General features: G+C 43.8%; 1 protein-coding gene across 1 annotated transcript in view; it reads right to left on the reverse strand.

Annotated features, from left to right (window-relative positions):
* Positions 1–13,470: 13,470 nt before the first annotated feature.
* The window catches only part of ADSS1 (adenylosuccinate synthase 1), a 33,369-nt gene continuing 26,319 nt past the window's right edge, over positions 13,471–20,520 (reverse strand). The window contains exons 12-13 of the mRNA XM_064163017.1: positions 18,030–18,179; positions 13,471–16,723 (exon numbers count right to left, since the gene is read on the reverse strand). Coding sequence (XP_064019087.1) covers positions 16,671–16,723; positions 18,030–18,179 — 203 coding nt within the window. The 3' untranslated portion in view covers positions 13,471–16,670. The remainder of the gene's footprint in view (positions 16,724–18,029; positions 18,180–20,520) is intronic.

The raw sequence follows: 20,520 nt of genomic DNA on the forward strand, positions 1-20,520 counted from the left end.
GGCGGGCGGCGGCCGCGGCCGTGTCGCTCCAGGCCCGACCCACGAAGCCCTCCCTCGGCCCCCTCAGTCTGTTCCGAAGCGGGGGCCGCTCGGTTTTTCCGGCAGGGGACCAGTGGCTCCATCTCCAGGAAAATGTCGCCTCCCGACGCTCGCTGCCGCCCGCTGGGGCTGTCTGCCTTGCCGGGCAGGCCCCGCCGCTACTCTGGCCTGTAGGCGGCCGAACGTTACCTCCGCCGTGTCCCGGTGGGGCAAGGCAAAACAAACTTGGGTTTGTCAGCAAGCCTTCTTTTCCCCTTTGCTGTTTTTAGACTTGTCTTCCTGATTTAATTGAAGATGTCCCTGCTCACTAGAGGGGGGCTGGACGAGACGACCTTTAAAGGTCCCTCCCAACCCAAACCTTTCTATGTGCTTCTGCTCCTTCCTGCAAGCCACGTTTGTGTTTGAGATCACATCGTTCTTCTGAGAGCTTAAGCCACCTGCCAAAGCTCTAGCTGTCTCAGTGCTGTAGAACCAAGGGAAATCTTCACAGGCACTTTAAAACAAAACACAAAGGTGACTCTCTCGCTGACTGGGAGGTCCCTCAGTACCTGCTAACAGGAGCTCTGTGAGGCTTCAGGGACTGCTACTCGGTTTCAGCCAGATCTGGGTCTTTCTGCTGTCACTGTGTGACAGGGAATTGCTGAAACTAATTTGCTATGTATAGGTAAACTGCCTATGACAATCAAGGTATTCTTCCATGGATTAAAAGCCTGAAGTTCAATCCCCAAGTAGCAGTCCAGTTTGGTTACTGTGTGTATTGTCCAAATACACTGTTTTCCTCAGGGCAAACAAGATCTGGTCACAGGATATGAGGGGCTGTAAGGGACCCAAGGAGATCGTCGAGTCCAACCCCTCTGCCAGAGCAGGACCACACAATCTAGCACAGATCACAGAGGAACACAATCAAGACAGGCCTTGAAAGTCTCCAGAGAAGGAGACTCTACAGCCTCTCTGAGGAGCCTGTTTCAGTGCCCTGTGACCCTTACTGTAAACAAATTCCCCCTTGTGTTGAGGTGGAACCTCTTGTGGTGCAACTTACACCCATTGCTCCTTGTCCTATCACAAGGAACAAGTGAGCAGAGCCTGTCCCCCCACTCCTGACCAGCTCTCAGATGTTTATAAACATTAAATCCCCTCTAAGTCTTCTCCAGACTAAACAACCCCAGGTCCCTCAGCCTCTCCTCATAAGGCAGTGCTCCAGTCCCCTCATCATCCTTGTAGCTCTCCACTGGACCCTCTCCAGCAGATCCCTGTCCCTCTTAAACTGGGGAGCCCAAAAGTGAATGCAGTACTCAAGATGAGGTCTCACCAGGGCAGAGTAGAGGGGAAGAAGAACCTCCCTTGATCTGCTGGACACACTCTTCTTAATATGTTCCAGGATCCCATTGGCCTTCTTGGCCTCAAGGGCACATTGCTGTGCCATGGTTAATTTGTTATCCACCAGCACTCCCAAGTCCCTCTCCGCAGGACTGCTGTCCAGCAGATCACCTCCCAGCCTGTACTGGTGCAGTTTATTATTCATCCCCAGATGCAGGACTGCACTTGTCCTTGTTGAACCACATTTGATTCCTCTGTGCCCAGCTCTCCAGTCTGTCCAGGTCTTGCTGGATGGCCGCACAGCCTTCAGCTGTATCAGCTTTAAAGCTGGTGTTGCTGTTCCTGGTGCAATGTTTTCTGTCATCTGAAGAATGTAATCAGTTACAACGTTTGTATTTGTTACAGTTATGTTTCTGAATTAAAACTTTCACCTGTATGTGTGCCAGGATGCTGGACAAAATCACAAGTATATAGGAGTGACTTTTCCATTGACCAACACCACAGCCATGCTTCCATGTGCTTTCATTAGCTGCCAAACTGCTACTAGTTTCTAGGTAAGACCACGCTGATTTCGTACAGGTCAATGTGATTTTTGTTTTCCTCTTCTGTCTGTAGAGCTGACCAGCCCAGTCCTGTGGTCTTTGGAGTGAGAGCTATGGTTGCAATACACAGTAATTCATAAAAAATCCCTTCTGAGCTCCAAAGGCTGACTTCTGCCACACTTTCTTTAACTGTAAAGATATCTACTTTGGCTTTTTCTGCATGTACTTACAAATGGACACCTAGAGATTTTCAGCAGTTTTCCACTGCACTCTGAAAACTCATCTTTCTTTTATCTTCAAGGAAACATCTTGTTAAATATTCATTAAATATACACTCTGATGTCCCTTGAAGTTCTGTGAGGAATATGGGTGAATGTAAGTCAGAAGCTAGCCTGTCAGGATAGAGGGCAGCAGATCACCCATTTCATTGCTTATGGCATAGGGTAAGTGTGGATGGGGCTCAATTTGAACTGGACAACCAGCAATAGAACAAGGGGACACAGTCTCAAGTTGTGCCAGGGTAGGTATAGGCTGGATGTTAGGAAGAAGTTCTTCACAGAAAGAGTGATTTCCCATTGGAATGGGCTGCCCAGGGAGGTGGTGGAGGCACCGTCCCTGGGGGTCTTCAGGAAAAGACTGGATGGGGCACTTAGTGCCATGGTCTAGTTGATTGGATAGGGCTGGGTGCTAGGTTGGACTGGATGATCTTGGAGGTCTCTTCCAACCTGGTTGATTCTATGATTCTATGGATGAAATACAAAGGAAAAACGTTAAAAGCACTGTTCTGCCTGTGAGGAAGGAGAGCTCTGACACGCTGATCTAGGAGTATGAAGTAGATTTGAAAGTGAGCAGTTGTGTGTTGCAGCAGTGCTGCTGGTGCTGTCACTAAAGGGTAAATTTAAGGGCTGTTCCCTGAGGGCTGATTACGTTTGATGTGCCGCCACCAACCCACTGTAGGGTAGAAGCAGAAATCTTCTGCTGTAGCTATTTGAATCAGCCTCAGGTGGTAACATCTCATAATTGCTTCGTGAGCCTAAACCTTAACAATATCTGCTGCTGATCAGCTATTTCCTATTTATAAGCTAAGAAGGCAAAATAATTCTATCTGCTCTGTACCAGCCTACCTTAGCAGCCTACAGGGAGGGAACTGGCTCATCTGGCAGTCTGTTGACCTAATAGAATGATTCTGACTCTTTTATTAATTTCATAGCAGTAATCCTTGAGGAAGATCCTCTGGTGATTTGGAAACAGAAGAAAGGCTGAGATCTGATCTGGCAAAGCTTGCTGGCACCGGAGCATTCATGAAAATCAATGCTGATGATTTCCCAGGTTAGTAAATGAGGTCGTGTGTTGCATTACACAGCTCTGCATGTGAAAAAAGGCAACCCAAACAAATCCTAAACCACTAATAGCAATTGTGAATTATGACAATTTTATCCTTCAAAATGTGCTTGTGAAAAAAAAGCAGAGACTAAAAGTGTCAGTCATTTTCTTGCCGCTCTGCGTCTCTTGTGCCTGTGCGAATACTACAGACAAATTGCCTGGCTGATAGCTTTGTCACTGTACAGAACAAAGAAAAATTGCATTTCATTTTTGCTCTATAGTTCCCATTTCCTGTAAGCAAATTTAAATAGCAAACCAGACTGTGCTCACTAAGCCTGCCTTTCCTAGTATTCTATTCCTACCAGTGCCATGGAAAGTATAGGCTGGATATTAGGAGGAAGTTCTTCGCAGAGAGAGTGATTTCCCATTGGAATGGGCTGCCCAGGGAGGTGGTGGAGGCACCATCCCTGGAGGTGCTCAAGAAAAGCCTGGCTGAGGCACTTAGTGCCATGGTCTAGTTGACTGGCTAGGGCTGGGGGATAGGTTGGACTGGATGATCTTGGAGGTCTCTTCCAACCTGGTTGATTCTATGATTCTATGATTCAAGAAAGTCGGGGCAGACACAGAAGGACTCTGGCCATAGCTCACCTTCATTGTTTCTATCAGTTCATATTTTCAGAATTTTCTGAGTCAAAATTTCCATCTGGATCTTAATGTTTAATAGCTGGTAGTAAGCCCATTCTTCATCAATTTCCCTTCTCAAACCTGATGATGGTTAATTTCTTATTTTGCCTAGCAAGGTTTTGAACTTGGCAACATAGTACTTAGAAAATAAAAAAAAACCAAACCCAAACTCAAAAAAACTTCATCAGGTTTGTTTTCAGCTTGCTGCCTGGTAATTTCCTTCTGTGCATCCTGTCTGGTTTTATCAAACATAATGAATAACCATTCCCTCTTGACTTTCCACAAAACATCCATGAATATAAGGACAACTGCTCTATCACCCTCTTCCATCTTTTATTGAAGCCAAATATAAGTACTCCTTTGCACTGTTCCTATCCACATCACCTGCGCTGCATCCCAGCACATGGCACAAGAACTCAATGCACACTGTTGCCTGGAGAGCAACTGGTGTGCATAGGAAGGTGAGGAGGGAACCTCTGGGTGGTGGGAGACTAGGTAGCAGCATACTTAACCTGCAGGGTCAAGTCTTACCTGGGTGCCAGGAAAGGTTGTGGAGCAGGTCATCCTGAGTGCTATCACATGGCACATGCAAGACAACCAGGTGATCAGGCCCAGTGAGCATGGCTTTATGAAAGGCAAGTGCTGTCTGACTCATTTGATCTCCTCCTACAATAAGGTGACCTGCCCAGCGAATGAGGGAAGGGCTGTGGACATTGTCTACCTAGACTTCAGTAAAGCCTTTGGCACTGTCTCCCACAGCATTCTCCTTCAGAAACTCACAGCCCAAGACTTGGATAAGTGCACTCTGCACTGGATAAAAAAACCGTCTGGATGGCTAGGCCCAAAGAATGGTGATGAATGGAGTTAAATCTGGCTGGTGCCCAGTTACTAGTGGTGTCCCCCAGGGATTAGTACTGGGGCCTGTCCTCTTTCATATCTTTATCAAAGGATAGAGTCACCATCCCTGGAGATGTTTAAGCAGCTTGTAGATCTGGCACTTAGGGACATGGGTTAGTGTTGCCCCTTCAGTGCTGAGTTGAAAGCTGGACTGTTATGACCTTGAAGGTCTCTTTCAATCAAATATATTCTGTGATTCTAGGGTTAGGCTACATAGAAAGAAACTGAAACATAATTCCTTGAGATGAGACTCTGTCTCTTACATCACTTTAAGGAGTTTCCTTAGAGGTTCCTCTCAATTTGTATTGATATAAAAGGAGTGAATTTTGGCAAGCTCATGGGTTCTTTTCTAATGTTTTCACACTAAAACAGTGAAAGGAAATCCTTTTAAGTGGAGTATATGCTTTAGTAACTGGTGTAGCTGGCCAAGTGCCAGCATGCAGCCTGTGTTAAGTCAGCTGTGGTATCAGGATGTACACACATCCTTGATGTAGGACTGCAGTAACACAGTGCACCCCATGCTCTCAGTCCCATTGTACTCCTCTTTCTTTGCTCTGCAATATGGATTTGGAGATAAAAACCCGCCTCCTTCACTAAACTTGCTTTCAGCAGCATGGCTTGAGGCCGTTTCCTTTCTTCTGTACCCTTTTCACATGGTACTGTAGCACAGGCAGCCTTAAGAGACAACATGTTTACAGCCTGGATCAAAGGGCTGCACACAGATCGGATGTTATCTGCTCGACAGCGCATGTCATTCTACTATGACTCGTTAGCAGCAGAGTTTGTACTCTCATCTTGATGAGCAGGCTCTCACACACACAAAAATGTTTGATAAGCCAGTGATGTGGAGGATTAAGGGCTGGCTTTTACAGTATGCTGCTGCTAAGCCAAGGTTCTGCCATTTTGGCAGGGCAGCCAGTATTTGCTCTTAAATTAGCACGGTGTGGTTGAATTTCACAGCTATGAGACACACTGCTTCAACTCGGTGGATCAAAACACTTGGAGGTCCCACTTACACTAGATGGCACTCTCGAGACTAGAAATTGTTTTTACGCTGTTGCAAAGATGTCATTGTTCTGCTGACAGTGACATGCAGAGTTTACAAAAGGGCTGCTTTCCTCGGGTTTTGTGCCTTGCCCTTCCAGTTGTGCACCTTCACATCTGTTGCATGCAGTTTCCCTTCCTTTTTACTCTTTCCAGATTTATTTTTTTTTTCATTCTATCAAGAAAAAAGGGAACTATAGCTCCAACAGTGATAATTGCCACTCCTGATGTGGTGCCTTGCTGTTCTGGTCTCTTTCTCTGCACGCAACAATGGTTTTCATTTAATACTAGGTGGTTGTCCTAAGAATTCTTTAAATCTGTCCATATGGTGCTATGCCATTATTCAATGCAGATTCAGTGCAGGCTACAGGCACCTCTGCCCTTTTCACTAGCTTCACACAGTATAAAGCATCCTCTCCCTCACACAGCACGGGAAGGGCTGGGTAAAACTTTTCTCCCTCCACATTGCAGCTGCATCCAGCCTTAGTCTTAGTTATTTTGTTAGGGAAATGAATCCTTGTCTTGAAAAGAGTATGTCAGTGCACACTGGCAAAGTATCTGGCTCTCTGCACACACAGTGTCTAACAAGGAGTGATTCCTCAGCACCAGCTCACAAATGCATTTATTTTAAATATATGTGGCTGTATTACAAATTCTGGATAGAGATTGTCCAGGAAACAGAAGCTGCAGAGAGTCAACATGAGTCCCTGAACGCTGCCAAGAGAACACACTGCAGCTACAGGCACCATCACTAGGGCTAATGTGGAAATTTTCTTAGTACAGCCTTTTTTGGCTGAAGTCTGTTTACACTGGGAAGTCTTGAAGGCACTCATTCTCTTGGCTCTCTGCTGTGCAGTTCACAGGAGTGGTGTGATATAAGCTATAAAAGCAATGTTCAGTCCCAGACCTGCCATCCAGGGTGCCAATTAATAGAATGAGACTTTTTTGTGCTGCTGGCATGTTTCCCCTGGATGGAAATCACCAATACATCTTGCAGAGGGCTCAGAATTCCCTCAGTACCAATCTGGTATTTCAATTATATAGTCTGGTACAAATCGATCTCTATTAGACAAAACATCTTACCCCATTTGTAATGCCTTAACTAGCTGACATCTTTTATTTCTTTCTCTTGACCTTTTTCTTGTATATTAAAATGCATTCTAACTCATTCTATATATTTATTATAACTTATTCTACGTATTTATGCTCAGCACATTCCTGCATGTACATGCATTCATTTTTTCTGCATGAGAATTTCAGAGAAGCTATTTATATGACACAGATGTATCTTCTTTTCTTCTATTGTATCTTTTCTGTCTGCAAGATCCGGAAGATCTCCAGATTGAATACAAAGGCATTCAGCATGGCCTCTGTTTCTAACACTGATTCTTTATCACTACTTAAACTCTAGGATAGATCACCAGTATGCACAGATCATAGAATCAACCAGGTTGGAAGAGACCTCCAAGATCATCCAATCCAACCTATCACCCAGCCCTAGACAATCAACTAGACCATGGCACTAAGTGCCTCAGCCAGGCTTTGCTTCACTACCTCCAGGAACGGCGACTCCACCACCTCCCTGGGCAGCCCATTCCAATGTCAATCACTCTCTCTGGCAAGAACTTCCTCCTAACATCCAGCCTATACCTCCCCCAGCACAACTTGAGACTGTGTCCCCCTGTTCTATTGCTGGTTGCCTGGCAGAAGAGACCAACCTCCAGCTCGTTACAGCCTCCCTTCAGGTAGTTGTAGACAGCAATGAGGTCACCCCTGTGATATATCACCTGTGAAACTTGTGCAAATCCAAACCTAATATTGGCATTGAATAAGTGTCTGGATAATCAAGAGAAGTCCGACATTCCCCCCTAGCATTTCCTAGACAGACACTAGGTGTTCATTTGGCCAAGCTCATTGCCCAGCACATGAGCTTGATGTTGCTTTATGCCAACTTCAGTTTTAGCAAGGTTGGAAATGCTTCTTTGTCCAGCCTTCTATTTATTCAGTACTCAATATAGGCTATAGGCAAGTAGAGATCACTTAAGGTATATACTTATCTTTCCTGCAGAATATATATACTTAAAATCAGTGGGCCAAATCCTCAGGAAATGGAATGGAAGGAAGGAGTCAGAAATTTCCAATAATCTTCTTTAGAAACTATAGATAGAAACTTAATGCTGTTTCAGAATGGCAAGGCAAACCTTCTGTGAACTTAGGCAGTAAATGTCTTCAAATTGTATTTTATCTCACATAGATGTGATTACAGCCCCATTGGTACACATAAAAACTACATCCCTGAATTCAGAAAGAATGGCTCTATGTAAGTGCAGGGCAGGAAGAAATGCTTCTAAAAAACCTTTCAAATTGAAAGTGGTATTGTAGTATCTGGGAATTGAAAATGGACTACTTTCAAAGGAGACAGATGAAAAATTATGCCCAGGACCACAGGGTTAATAGTCTAGACTCAGTAGTTTGCAAGACTTCAGCAATGTTTGCAAGGAAGGGGTCACTAAAAACGTGGAGACAAATGCAAAATGGGATAAAATGCAAAATGGACTTAAAAATAGATGATCCTTGAGTAGTCTGAATAATAGCTGGTTTTAGGGACACAGGAAACAGAGATGGCAGCTTGTGGCTTCGACAGATTCACTTTGATATGGGTTAAGAATTGGCTGGAGAACCAGGCCCAGAGAGTGGTGATGAATGGTGCCACATCCAGTTGGTCACCATCCCTAGAGGTGTTGAAGAAAAGCCTGGATGAGGCACTTAGTGCCATGGTCTAGTTGATTGGACAGGGATGGGTGCTAGGTTGGACTGGATGATCTTGGAGGCCTCTTCCAACCTGGATTATTCTATGATTCTATTTAGACTTCATTAAGCACCTGATTATAGAACCATACAGGGTTTAATAACTACTTTTCAGTTTGGGATCAGCATAAAGTGAACAAAGAACTGGATAGAAGGAGATGGAATAATTGATGTTCAAAAGCTGTGCTTGTATTAGCATGTAGCACAGCATTACAGGAGCAAACATGCAAAGCAGTTGGTGCTCAGGACCCAACATCCACACTGTAGTTGGAGGGCTGCTTTCGAGCTGCTCATCTGGTCCTATAGACTGAAATCTGATTAACATCTTGAGCACAGCAGGGTCACTGCTGGAGAGCAACTCTTGTTCAATTTCATCCTAAAGGAATCCACTTCTCATGCTGGGTTACTTTGTAGCACGGAACAGTGGTAACAGTCACTGTAAAGCAGGATGAAGGCCCTCCCACCCCAGGTGGAGGTTGGTCTCTTCTCCTAGGCAACCAGCAACAGAACAAGGGGACACAGTCTCAAGTTGTGTCAGAGGAGGTATAGGTTCGATGTTAGGAGAAAGTTCTTAACAGAGAGATTTGCCATTGGAATGAGCTGCCCAGGTGGTGAAATTGCTGTCCCTGGAGGTGTTCAAGCAAAGACTGGATGAGGCACTTAGTGTCATGGTCTAGTTGTGATTGGACAGGGCTGGTTGGAGCAGGATAGGTTGGACTGGATGATCTTGGAGGTCTCTTCCAACCCAGTTGATTCTATGATTCTGAGCCACCAAAAGGACACACCTCAATGGCTGGAACAACTGAAGCAGAAGAAAACTGGAGTACAAAATGCAAGGTTCAAAAATTGAATGGCATTGCCCATGTTTGATACTACAGGGTGCTCACTAAGCTGTAATGCTGTAACCTTAGTACCCATGTACCCCTGACAGTGCAGCAGGGCTGTAGCTACTCTGACCTGTAGTAAGAGAGATTCTTGAATCAGTAACATCACATCATCTCCCCAGTTCTTTCCTCCCTGTTCTCCGTTTACTAAGGGCACAAAGCACACCATCACAATGGATGCCATTTAGCATGAATCAGTGGTACTACTCACCAACATGAGGAGACACCTTCCCTCCATCTCCTGCGTGGAGTTATCATCCTGGTGGAGTCCAGTAGGTCATTGGCTTTATTCAGTGTGCAAGTGCATCTCATATTCACCCTGACATCTGCTGTAAATCTCAGGTCCCTTTCAACAGAGCTGCTCCTCAGCCAGGTGCTTCACAGTCTATACTAAGATGTGGGGAACTTGGTGCTTCTTCCTGATCCTCACAAGCTTTCTGTTGCCCTAACTTCGAGCTTATCAGAGCCTTTGCCTTCTGTTATCAGCCACTCCAGAATTCAAAGGACAGGTTTCCATTCATGGTAGAGTGCAGCTCTATTTTAAGGATCTCACTGGAAACACAACTCTAAACGCAACAGTTTTGCAACTGGGAGCTTCCTCTTCAGAAACGAACACCATGAAGCATCTTCTTGTGACAGTGACTGGTAATACACTGTATTTGCCAAGTTGGTTGTTTTGTGGTTGTATGGGATCACCACAGGCTTCCACCAGACCTCACCAGCAAACACTGTTTCTACACATTTGAAGAATTAGGCCCAATTAGCACCAGAAGTTTTGTTTCATACAGGGGGAAGATGAAGATCGATACTGTCACCTCTGCTGTAAGGACATGCATAGCTGACGATTCTGCAGCCCTGAGGAAAACATGCCTCTAGTGCTTCTGCTCAGGGTATTTTAAGGATTTCAGCCCCCACCTAAACTGTCTGAAGCACTCAGCCACTTACCAAGTGCTGAAAAGGTATCTCCTGAAACTTAACACTGTTGTCTGAGGCACTATTTAGAGGCCTGTAAACTCTGGTGTCTGTACTCAACTTCTAAATGCTAATCACAGAGTCACAGAATCATTTCGGTTGGAAAAGGCCTTTAAGATCATTGTGTCCAACCATTATCTAAGCAATGCTGAAGCATGTCCTTTAGCACCACAGCTATGCATCTTTTAAACACCTCCAGGCATGGAGATTAAGCCACTTCCCTGAGGTTATTCCAGTGTTTGATAATGCCTGCCAAAGGAAGGGAACGTTAACTCAAGACCAAAATCATTCAAATACATGAGTGTTATTTTTATCCTGGGCAAAGACGTTTTTGTAGACAGCATTGAAATTTGCATTGGTTTTGACCACTGAAAAATGCTGTTGGTAGCCAAAATGTTCTATATTAAAAAAAAATCCATAAAGTGTTATGTGCTTACAGAAAACCTTTCCTGGCTTGGTTTTGCTTGGTCTTGGGGTTTTTGTTCTCTCCCCCCACCTCCCTTTTTCATTTCTTACAGCCTCACAAGGCTGCTGGGCAAATATTTAATGCACAGTCTCTACTCCACAAATGTTCAGACACTGATAACACATGAACATATTTTAGAACAACTAATTTCCTGAAAGTTAAGAGATTAAAAGGTAAAAGTCTTCAGGTCTTTATTTAGTTTTTGCTTCTTCAGTGTCCATCCATGTAGATCTCAGCTACAGAGTGTTTTTTTAATCTAAGTTTGAGCAATAAGTAGTGGTTTGGCCAGCCCCATCTGGGAGTAAAAGGTGCTCCTTACGGAAGCTCCTTTGTGATAGACCTGTGATTTGGCAAGGAAAGACCCCAAACTCCTACCTTCCTGAAGCAGACTGTACATTATCACTTCTGTCACATCATGACTGTGCTGTGATGATTAAGCAGGCTTCATGCCTCAGGCACCGTCTTTTTCATTGGCAGGACAGATCTGACAGAGACAAAACCAGCACTAACAAGCTTAAATTATGAGCCAACAAATCCACAGGCTACTACTCCCTGATGGAGTGCCTATACCACAAACTTGAACCTCTTCTACAGATAAGATGGTTGGAGCTGGACTTTGTCTTGTTCAATGCCATGTTAAAATGGTAGTGTCAGCTCATCCCTTTCATAAACATCCAACACTTGAAACTAGCTCTCTGATGCATAGGAAACGTTACTATAAAGGAAGCTGGGCCACTTCCACAAGGAATTGGCCAGAGCTTGATCCCATGTAAAGCATTACTACAAGTGGGTACGGGCAGGGAAGTAATCTATTAGTTGTTTTGTTGTTGTTTGTGGTTGAGTTTGTTTGGAATTTTTTGGTACTGTTCTTTGTTTTTTCTACCTTGGACACTGCCAGCATCATGTGGCATTAGATGAAATTGCTTCAGGTATTTCAGCTACCAAAGGCTATTCTACATGTGTGTGTAGACACATACACACACGCACACACACCTGCTGGAAAGGAAATTAACAAACCCTAGTCAGTTAACAGAGCAGTTCCCATTTACCTTTCAGACATTACCCTGAATTGGGTGTTAAAGTGCAGTTATTTATTGGGTATGTCACTCACCTGGTGTTCCAGGTTCCTTCTAAAACAGAAGAACACAGAATGGTTTCTACAGAGGCTTCTGAAAGCCCAAACAGTACTTATCTGAAGCCCACTCATGTTCTAGAGGTGGTGATTATTTATCTAAGCCAGTATCTTTCTTTTCTAGCAGACTGCTGTTGATAAGGAGCTATATGGAGTTCACATCTGTTGTTCTGAACCAGCTGCTACATTTTTTTATCAATTAGAAAATATGTTGTATTCATAAATTCATTGTTCAGTTAGGTCATATAGCTAAATATTATTAACTTCAGTGTGGATCTGTTGGAGGGTAGGAGAGCCCTGCAGTGGGACCTTGACAGGCTGGATGGGTGGGCAGAGGCCAATGGGATGAGACTGAACAAGGCCAAGTGCAGGGTTCTACACTTTGGCCACAACAACCCCAAGCAGTGCTACAGGCTGGGGACAGAGTGGCTGGAGAGCAGCCAGGAAGAAAGGGACCTGGGGGTACTGATAGACAGTAAGCTGAAGATGAGGCAGCAGTGTGCCCAGGTGGCCAAGAGAGACAATGGCATCCTGGCCTGGATCAGGAACAGTGTGGCCAGTAGGACAAGGGAGGTTATTCTTCCCCTGTACTCAGCACTGCTCAGGCCACACCTTGAGTTCTGTGTCCAGTTCTGGGCTCCTCAATTCACGAGAGATGTTGAGGTACTGGAACATGTCCAGAGAAGGGCAATGAAGCTGGTGATGGGCCTGGAACACAGCCCTGTGAAGAGAGGCTAAGGGAGCTGGGGGTGTTTAGCTTGAAGAAGAGGAGGCTCGGGGGTGATCTTATTACTGTCTACAACTACCTGAAGGAAGGCTGTAGCCAGGTGAGGGTTGGTCTCTTCTGCCAGGCAACCAGCTATAGAACAAGGGGACACAGTCTCAAGTTGTGCCAGGGGAGGTCTAGGCTGGATGTTAGGAGGAAGTTGTTGGCAGAGAGAGTGATCTGGCATTGGAATGGGCTGCTCAGGGAGGTGGTGGAGTCACTGTCCCTGGTGTTGAAGCAAAGCCTGGCTGAGGCACTTAGTGCCATGGTCTAGTTGACTGTATAGGGCTGGGTGCTAGGTTGGACTGGATGATCTTGGAGATCTCTTCCAACCTGGATGATTCTATGAACCATGAATCCTCAGTGGTAAAGGTTTGTAAACTGCTCAGTTTGTAAATGGGAAAATGTGACAAAGTTTATAGAGAAATGTCAAATAAAGGGCAAAACTCTGAGAATATGGTCCATAGATTGAAGGAAAATAGCCATTCAGTAACACTGCTAGTTACTTATCCATGAAATGTTGAAACGAGTTTTTGTATGAAGTATATGGTGTTAAAAAACTGAAAAAAGAAGGGAGAAATAGAGATCAAGCACTGTTACTTTAAATTGGTTTTAATGTGTCTTTCAGGACAAAATGGATTCAAAACTTATCTGAAAAAATCTGCATAAGGCATTAGTTTATTTTGCACATTACTATGGAAATGCTTCATTTCCATTTCTTTTAGAAAATGCATTATGCCAGAACTGTAAGACCAGATATAGCCAAATGAAAAATTACAAAAGCCTTAAAATCCTACACTGCATGTGTTAGGAAGCATACACCTGACTATGAAGGCCACATGGTAAAGGTCAATGTGAGAACATGTCAATACATTTACGTGCACGAGTGAATTAGTGATTGCTGCCTTTACAAATCTATAACCTTTGCCACAAATTCTGCCATATTGGTAGATGTTTCCCCTTATTCTTCCATCCAGATATCTACCAGGATGATGCACCAAACAGTTTTAGTCATTATTATTGCATTTGGCCGAGGAGAAAGAAGAAATTAAATTCATCATGGTGATTGTTGCTAAAATGACACCCCAAACAGTACAAAATGATACATATGGGAAAGAGCCAAAATGAAAGCAAATTTACATAAAAATCTTCTTATTAAGCTTTGTGTCACTTGGTAGATTAAGGAGCTTTTTGATAAAAGCCTGACCTTACTCACATTTAAGTCAGTGAGAACAAATACAAAATTCAATTGGAGTAGAATCTTCATTTAAAAATCCATGCTACAAAACAAAATGCATGGTATTATTTTTATGGTAGCAGAGTAAGTCACAGGATAATCACCTATTACATCATGCCCACTGACAGCATCACTGAGTTTTTGATGAATCCTTGAATGCAAAGACAGGCAACAAGAATCTAATGGTAAAAAGTACTTAATGGAAAATAAAAAGATTAGGAGAACAAGAGAAAGTAATCTCGTGAAAATTAAGCTATAAAACCTAGCTTCATTTAGAGCTGATCATTTAATCCAGTTACTTAGCACACTGAGTGGCTTGTTCATTGAGGACTTCGCCTGCAAATCAACTAAAACTTAAATATAGCTACAACCTCCTAGTACAAATGCATTGATGAAGATGGAGCCATGAGAAGGAAGGTATCTCCATCATCCAGTAGGCAAATGTCACAAGGTTAAGCCATGTGAAAACAAAACTTAATTACTCTACCTCCACTCATCTTTCTGCTTAAATTACCTCATATAAATGAGGCACATTTCACAGTGCTTGTAATAATTAGCACTTACCAAGCACCTTTCAGAAGTGCTTTGCAAACATTAAATAAGGTCAGAAATCTCATTGCTCTTTCATTATAATACCCATAAATATAAGGGGGAGAGCTTCCTCCTCAATGTCAGAGGAAGGACTGAAGGGCTTGACTCCCAGACCTCCAAAAAGCAGTGTAAAAGAGGTGAGAATGTATTCCTAATTGCCGTTGTACAGAATGCAAAAACAGCAGCAAGGAGAGGAAACAATTGTCAGAAGATAGACAAAGGAGTTGTAGCTGAATTAAGGATTCACTTTGGGCTATTATGTTCAGACATACTGGGTATTTACTAGTGGCATAGTCCGTGATAGCTGGCGTATGAGGAGACTGCACTGCAGCCAGAGGGTGCAAGAACTCTGCTTCACAAGCAGCAGCGTGTCTGTGAGCAGTTCAATTTAGTGCTTGCTAGGTGCTTGTACCGGTACTTTTGTAATTGCTTCTTGACACAAATGGGTTTGAACATTAACTGTTATTTAATACAGAGTGAGAAAAGGCAAAGGGGATTAGTATGACACGAGGTACTCCAAACAGGTTTTTCTTTTTCCCCCATCTCTGATGTAAAAATGTCATTTTTTTGTATCCTTGATGGCTATCTTAGAAAAGGGGTATTTTCCACACACTACACAGTGGTGTTACTGAGGTTGTGATGCCATTTCCACAGCCTCTGGGAATTATACAAAAATATTACAGCTCTCAGACACTTATAGAAAAGGAACACTGAGAAAATGCTGCAGTTAGGAAATAATTCCATTTCTGATGTCTGGTTTTTTCCATCTACAAGAGGTAGGTATTTTTCTTGAGAGCTCTCAAAGCATAGCCATTATAAATTAGGAGATCCACAAAAAAACCCCAAGTGTTATTTTTGAAGATTCTGGGACCTTCCCATGGCTTCTACATGTCTCAACCCTGGCTGCCACATGTCATCCCCTTCTATAAATAGGTATTACATTTTGCTGAGGAAGGTCATAAAGTGTGAGGGGTGTAAATACTGCAGCAGTCATCATTAAGTCATGCATTGATTTATTCTTGGAAACTCAGGAGCTGTGGAAACGAGTGTGTCTTAGAGCCACAAGTCCCAAATTCCTCAGAGAACTGCAGTAAAACTTTCAAAACTACTATCATTGCACTAGCAGGAAGAAATGTCTTGAGTTCACCAAGAAAAAAAAGAGTGTGCTGTCTTGTCTCTGCTCTCTGTTTCATACCCCTGAAGACTCTCCCTGTTCCACCATCACTTGTGTCCTCCCTACTCGCAAATAAAAGAGACTGCACATCTGATGGTCTCCAGGGAGATGGTTTGTTAGTACACAGGACATTTGAAAGCATGATTAGACACGTCAACTTGCTCCAGTGTGGCCCCTCTACAGATGTTATCTCAGTTATTAGGATAGCCTCTGTGACAAAAGTACTTTATCTGCTCTCCATTCATTTTAGAGAGCTATTAAAAAAACACCAAATTCATTCATTATAGATATTTGTATTTACTTTGTGCACTCAAAACCACTTCCCTGTATTTTAAAACCTGGCAATCTGTTATAATTCAACCAATCTAAGCACAGTTTCTCTCATCACTGCCAACCCAGACACAGAAACATCTTAACGTTTGAAGAACAAATCCAAGCTTTACAATTCTAAAGTTACCCAGTAACTACTGAAAAGGCTCACTACTAGTTTCAGCAAGAAGTAGCTCTAATATGGATGAAATTATGTTCAAATAGTAACATGGCTCAAATTAAAAAATCTACTTACTTTGTTAAGGATATTTTTGTCTTTTTTTTTATGATGGTCACCAAGGAGATTTACACTGAATTTACTGAGAACTTAAAGATAAATAAAATGTTACAACATAGAATATGTTTTGTTTCTATTCAATTTCAAGAAGAACATGTCGGGTTTAAATAGCATCTCCATTTGAAGACGAAGCAGTAAGGAACAGATGAATGCTAAATTGTGCTTCTCACTGAAGTTCTTCATTCCTTTAGAACAGCTGGATCATTGACTCTCTTGATTTTCCAACTCCAACCCATTTAACTAGGGAGGAAAACACATCTATTAGAACAATTACTGAGAGGAAACATTATAACCAATGAATCATAGTGATTTTCAACTACCATCATGCTTCACTACAAACTGGCCAACTTTGTGCTGAAACACAATGCCAGTAAGTTCTATTGTCAAAAATTACTTTACTCCTGTTGACCAGAAGTGCAGGATGCTGAAGTTGGAAAGCAAGAAATAATTGCACCACAAATACAAAGCACTGCAGAGAGAAGGCCTAACATAAGATCAAGTGTCTTTGTTGCATATTTAACTGCCCTTTTCTTGAGAGACAGAATGCTAGGCAAAAAGAGAGAAGTGAAAGCTCTGCTGAAGTTTTCCTGATGTGGACCAGGAGATAGTGATGCACATATGCTATTATATTGCTAAATGTAAGGCTGCAGTCAAAACCATTATCCATTGTGAACAGCCACCCCAAATAACACCCTGTAATTGTCCTGCTACAGCTTTTGTTGACCATGGATACTATAAAACTGACTCTAGGTAGGTCACCTTTTCCCATCCAACTTAACAAGGCATCGTGCCTTCACACTGAGAGCCAGAGAAATCAAGTGAAGGGAGCCTAATTCACATATCACATCACCTGAACCTGTATCCACGACCACATATAAACCATCCACCAAGTTTCAGGCTCTGCTATCAGATGCTTACTAATCCATGAACAGTATTGGACCTGACACAATTGCAACCAGCCCACAGTCCTCAGATGTGACCTTTAAGGTGCTTTGTGGAAAACAAATGCACACGTGGCAGCTTTTTAAGTTTGGTACTGTGGAAATTCCATTCCAAATTCCACTATTCATACCATAACTAGCTCTTGGCACCTCAAAGCTCTAGCAGTTAGATTTGAGGAAAACTGGATGGCTTAGTTTCAGGAGCTGGATCATGTTAAGATTCCAACCAAAGTGGAGTAACTGGGCTATACAATCAGGGAAAGGACACCAGGATATGCACTGAAACATGGTACAGAGATCATCAGGTTTTCATTGATAGAAGGCAGCATTTTGTCAAGAACAACACACGTTTTTATCTTTCCTCAGGTTAAATCCTTGTCAACAGCAGCTTGGAGCTCTATGTGACACTGCAGATCTGCCTGAAGACCACCATCTTTTCCTGCTCCTTAGCAAGCTGTCATTTAACGTTAGCAGCAGCCCAAGCACTGGTCCATTGCCTCCTGCCCAAATCAAAGCAGTCCTTGACCAACAATCTGAGCACTTAAGCTGTTCACTGTTACTATCTGCTGTGGCATCCTGATATGTACACCTACAGAAAGATTTACCTGGTACTCCAACATAGTTTTCCACACAGCGGATGTAGTTCTGGGCTTTAGGGGGAAGGTCCTCCCATTTTCGTGCACCAGTTGTGTCAGCCTTCCACCCAGGCATCGTTTCATACTCTACTTCCACCTTCTGTAATATCTCTTGGTTAGCTGTGGGAGAATAATTTTTGTCACAGTTGATTCTAGCTGCTCCACTTTAGAAGAGCCCACTTACACTTCTTGACTATCACAATCATAGAATCAACCAGGTTGGAAGAGACCTCCAAGATCATCTCGGCCAACCTAGCACCCAGCCCTATCCAGTCAACTAGACCATGGCACCAAGTGCCTCATCCAGGCTTTTCTTGAACACCTCCAGGGATGGTGACTCCGACACCTCCCTGGGCAGCCCATTCCAATGGCAAATCACTCTTCCTGGCAAGAACTTCCTCCTAACATCCAGCCTATACTTCCCCCAGCATAACTTGAGACTGTGTCCCCTTGTTCTGTTGCTGGCTGTCTGGGAGAAGAGACCAACCCCCACCTGGCTACAGCCTCCCTTCAGGTAGTTGTACACAGCAGTGAGGTCACCCCTGAGCCTCCTCCTCTCCAGGCTAAACAACCCCAGCTCCCTCAGCCTCTCCTCATAGGGTTTGTGTTCCAGGCCCTTCACTAGCCTTGTTGCCCTTCTCTGGACAGGTTCCAGTATCTCAAAATCTCTCTTGAATTGAGGGGCCCAGAACTGGACACAGGACTCAAGGTGTGGCCTGACCAGTGCTGAGTACAGGGGAAGAATAACCTCCCTTGTCCTACTGGCCACACTGTTCCTGATCCAGGCCAGGATGCCATTGGCTCTCTTGGCCACCTGGGCACACTGCTGGCTCATCTTCAGCCTACTGTCCACCAGTACCCCCAGGCCCCTTTCTTCCTGGCTGCTCTCCACAATCTTGAGACACCATTTTAAATGTGATATATGAAAAATCTGTACCATCTTTGGGTTGGTTCATTAAGTCATTCTTAATTTTGATTAATTGTTGTTACTTAAGAAGGTAACTCTGTTTCAAGAGGATCCAGGAATCCTGTTTCCTTCTAGAAAGTGTAGGATGCACACTCTTTAGGTGACACAGTGTAGGGTGCACACTCTTTAGGTGAGGATGCACACTCTTTAGGCAACTTTTTCTGAGGAATCAAATTATTTGAAGGTCACAGTAGTTACACTTCTTGTTTCAGATTTGCACATAAAATAGAAACCCTCCTGAAGCCAAGGTAATACTGTCTCAAAAGTTTTCATCCTTATGAAGTAAGTTCACTGGAAACAGACATCTCCATGCTTTTCCTCACTGGAATTCTCAGTGTCCACAGGCAGGAACTACCATCAATAGTGGGAAAGCTGACTGCTTCCAATCATAGAATCATAGAATCAACCAGGTTGGAAGAGACCTCCAAGATCATCCAGTCCAACCTATCACCCAGCCCTATCCAGTGAACCAGACCATGGCACTAAGTGCCTCATCCAGTCTTTTCTTGAAGACCCCCAGGGACGGTGCCTCCACCACCTCCCTGGGCAGCCCATTCCAATGGGGAATCACTCTCTCTGTGAAGAACTTCTTCCTAACATCCAGCCTATACCTACCCTGGCACAACTTGAGACTGTGTCCCCTTGTTCTATTGCTGGTTGCCTGGGAGAAGAGACCAACCCCCACCTGGCTACCGCTTCCCTTCAGGTAGTTGTAGACAGTAATAAGATCACCCCTGAGCCTCCTCTTCTCCAGGCTAAACAGGCCCAGCTCCCTCAACCTCTCCTCATAGGATTTGTGCTCCAGGCCCCTCACCAGCTTTGTTGCCCTTCTCTGGACATGTTCCAGCACCTCAACATCTTTCTTGAATTGAGGGGCCCAGAACTGGACACAGTACTCAAGGTGTGGCCTGACCAGTGCTGAGTACAGGGGAAGAATAACCTCCCTTGTCCTACTGGCCACACTGTTCCTGATGCAGGCCAGGATGCCATTGGCTCTCTTGGCCAGCTGGGCACACTGCTGCCTCATCTTCAGCTTACTATCTATCAGTACCCCCAGGTCCCTTTCCTCCTGGCTGCTCTCCAGCCACTCAGTCCCCAGCCTATAGCACTGCTTGGGATTATTGTGGCCAAAGTGCAGAACCCTGCACTGGTGCCTCCAGAATCCCCCATGTCAACAGAACAAAGCCCTGATTTGGCATGGACTGTTACAGGTATCTTGAAAACAGCATTAATATAAGAAAATTACGTATTATTACCTCTTAAAATCACATGGATCTTATGAATCTTACAGTAAGTAGTATATATTTTATGGCATATTTTAAATGTCAACAACAATGCTGTTATTCATTGCTGCATGGTTTATGCACTACTTCTACATTTGCTTCATTAAAGACTGTTGCCAATACTAAACAATCTCTGACTTCAGTCTTGCTGGTTTTCAGACTCCTTGTGCAATCAAACTAAAACCAAAAAACAAAACAACACACCAAACCA

The sequence above is a fragment of the Pogoniulus pusillus genome, chromosome 1, assembly GCF_015220805.1.
Source record: "Pogoniulus pusillus isolate bPogPus1 chromosome 1, bPogPus1.pri, whole genome shotgun sequence".
Classification (NCBI taxonomy): Eukaryota; Metazoa; Chordata; class Aves; order Piciformes; family Lybiidae; genus Pogoniulus; species Pogoniulus pusillus.